Source organism: Apium graveolens, chromosome 10 (assembly GCF_009905375.1).
Source record: "Apium graveolens cultivar Ventura chromosome 10, ASM990537v1, whole genome shotgun sequence".
Taxonomy (NCBI): domain Eukaryota; kingdom Viridiplantae; phylum Streptophyta; class Magnoliopsida; order Apiales; family Apiaceae; genus Apium; species Apium graveolens.
The window spans coordinates 238,817,955-238,820,822 of record NC_133656.1 but is presented as its reverse complement, the minus strand read 5'-3'; the positions used below and the strand labels follow the sequence as shown (position 1 = coordinate 238,820,822).

The 2,868-nt window shown below is 36.1% G+C and overlaps 1 protein-coding gene across 1 annotated transcript; it reads right to left on the bottom strand.

The window, feature by feature from the left end:
* Positions 1-731: 731 nt before the first annotated feature.
* LOC141692135 (pentatricopeptide repeat-containing protein At2g18520, mitochondrial-like) lies at positions 732-1,555 on the bottom strand. The gene is made up of 2 exons (XM_074496874.1): positions 1,347-1,555; positions 732-1,218 (listed from the first exon to the last, which is right to left on the bottom strand). The coding sequence occupies exons 1-2, from the start codon at positions 1,553-1,555 to the stop codon at positions 732-734; spliced, it is 696 nt and encodes a 231-aa protein (XP_074352975.1).
* Positions 1,556-2,868: the final 1,313 nt, after the last annotated feature.

The following is a 2,868-nucleotide window of genomic DNA, read 5'->3' as shown; positions in this document are numbered from 1 at the left end:
AGTAAATAAAAGTTTTAAAATCTAGATATATTATCTAAAATACTAGAGTTCATAACTTTTCATTTGATTATAGTAGCGTTAAAGAAAAATGTGTAGAACTTAACAAAAGATAATATTTATTTTTTCGTCACATTTTTGGAGTTATCTATTTGATAATTATACGACTTTAGTGATCAAAATGATACCCCGTTAAGATCAGTGAAGGAATTGATATATCACTTTCACTTCAGTGACCAATTTGATATTTAACCCTATCGATTTTTTAGGTTTAGTCATCTGACTGCTCTTTTTCCGGAAAAAATGACTTCGTCTATCAGCAGAATCTGTTTATCTTAGTCAGGACAAATCTTTGCAATGACTTGGCCAAATCTCTCCAAGACTGTATTCAGATGAGTAAAGCTTTTTGATCTAATGTAAGAAGGTAAGGACAATCACTTCGACAACAACCAGACCACATTTTACAGATTCCTCAAGAAAGTTGGAAAATGACTATGTATAACATAGAAAAATTAACCATAAAATTCGGTATCTATTGCAAAAACCATTTACAGGAAGCAAGAACAGATGGATCCTGCTCTTCTATAGAAAATAGGTGCATCTGCTGAATGGTGAGCTCGCATGTTCTCTATCTGTACAAGTGCTTCTTTATATTTCTTATTGACAAATAAGACTGCCACGGATGATTGTGTTGTAAGTCACATCGTCTAGCAAACAACTGCTAACTTCCATTTTCAAAATAATTCATTTGCTTCCTCATAAAACCCTTCCTCACAAAGTCCTCTGATCAGTACATTGTGTATTACAACATCGGGCTGCACACCTTTTTGTTCATCAAAAATATTTCTGGCCTTGTCAAGCTTTTTATTCTTGCAGAGACCATCAATGAGGATAGTATAAATTTGAATATCATGAATTATACCGAAATATACCATGTATAAGGGTGTTGTAGTATGTACTTCAGGTTTCAGACCTGCTGCAGGCATTTTTTGAAAGAGCTCGATAGCTTTGTCTACCTTCTGACTCTTACAATAGCCATTCATTAAAAAGATGAAGGTATAACAATTTGGCGCTATCCAGTAAATTGAACAAAATCCATCCATCAGTAAATTGTAGGTCACAACATCAGGAAATACACCTATCCGAATCATTGTTTTTATTTCAACCACCTGCTCTGCATCATTTGGCATCTGCACTTTGCAGTATGTATCAACCAATATACTGTAGGTATAAATATCAGCGAGATTTTCCTAATTACTATCTCACTTAATAATCACTCAGTATCATCCTCCCATCGACTCAAGTTACAAACATCTTGTATTAACAGGTTATAGGTTATAGGTTCTAACATTTGGTATATGAGGCCTAAAGCTTGATCGACTAAAGCATGATCAACTAGGCCGTCTTTGCACAAAGAATCAATAACCATGTTATAAGTTACCGTATCAGGTTTACAACCTTTCTTCTCCATATTTCTACATAACTTAACAGCCCTAATACTATTTAAAGTTTTGCAGAGACCGTCGATAATAATTTTCCCGCCAGTCTGAGCTCTCATACCATCTCAAGAAATCGATCACTCTAAACCCTAAAAGGTCTAGGATTACATTTAGTGGACAAGCGAGAATGTGAATGAAATGTAGGACAATAAACACTATATTACCTAGTGCAGCTGAAGAATGTGGTAAAAATAGAAGAGAGAATGTAGTAAAAATAGTTAAAACTCTTCTCATTGTATTTTTCAAGCCTCGTGTGTAGACAATGTCAAACTGAGTTATAGATGATATTAACACATCAAGATTCAAGAACCAGGAGAAAATATGAGAGACAAGGAATAGGGAAGGAGAAAATATTATTTCACTTGTCCTGACCATGATATGATCAATCTTATCCTTATAACACCTCGCACATAGGTATCAGACAAAAGGTATTAAATAGTTATCTAACAACTTCAAAATAAGACAAATCTAGAAATGCATATGGTCCCCTACACTGCTGAATAAATAGCAAACTACAGTTGCATATGAAAAGAAATAATAAGAGCCAATTTCTTCAATACTCCCCCTCAAGCTGAGGACGCATTCTGCAGAGTGTATCACAGCTTGCCACCATGGTGAAGGTGAGCTTTTACGGGAAGAATTTTAGTGAGGATATCTGCTACTTGATCACCAGATGGTGTGTATGCAGTTGTGATCATTCCTTCCTTCGATTACTCCCTGACATAGTGGCAATTAATGTCCACATGTTTTGTTTTTTCATGATTTATTGTATTAGCTGCTATTGCAAGAGCATCTTTATTGTCACATTTGAGCACAATTGGTGGAAGATGTGTAATCCAAGGTCTTTTAAAAGAGAAGAGAGCCACTTGGCTTCACAGGTGGTCAATGCCATAGACCTGTATTCAGCTTCCATGAGACTGGTGACTAACCTAAAAAAATGCAATATCCAGAAGTAGATCTCCTAGTGACAGGACAACTTGCCCAATCACTATCACAATATGCAGTTAATTGAGCAGAAGAGCTAGAGGCTAGCAGAATCCCTTGAGATGGTGTACCAATTAGATATCTAAGGAGTCTCTTTGCAGCTTGAAGATGAGTAGTAGTAGGCTGGTGCATGTACTGAGATAGGAGTTGAACTGAGAAGGTAATGTCTGGCCTGGTAATGGTCAGATAGAGAAGCTTGCCTAGAAGCCTTTGATAAACAGTAGGATCAGTAAGCATGTCCCCCTTTGCAGGTGTCAATTTCATATTAATATCCATCGGGAGTTGCAAAGGTTTTTTTCCAGTCATACCAAACTCAGCAATGATATCATTAGTATACTTTTTTTGACACTAGAATATACCATCTGCAGTCCTTGAGATCTCAATGCCA

Excerpts from the sequence above, each read along its gene's own strand:
- LOC141692135 (XM_074496874.1), bottom strand. The coding sequence starts at position 1,555 with ATGAGAGCTCAGACTGGCGGGAAAATTATTATCGACGGTCTCTGCAAA. Across the intron at positions 1,219-1,346 it reads TTAGGCCTCATATACCAAAT|TATATTGGTTGATACATACT; the intron begins GTTAGAACCTAT and ends TTATACCTACAG.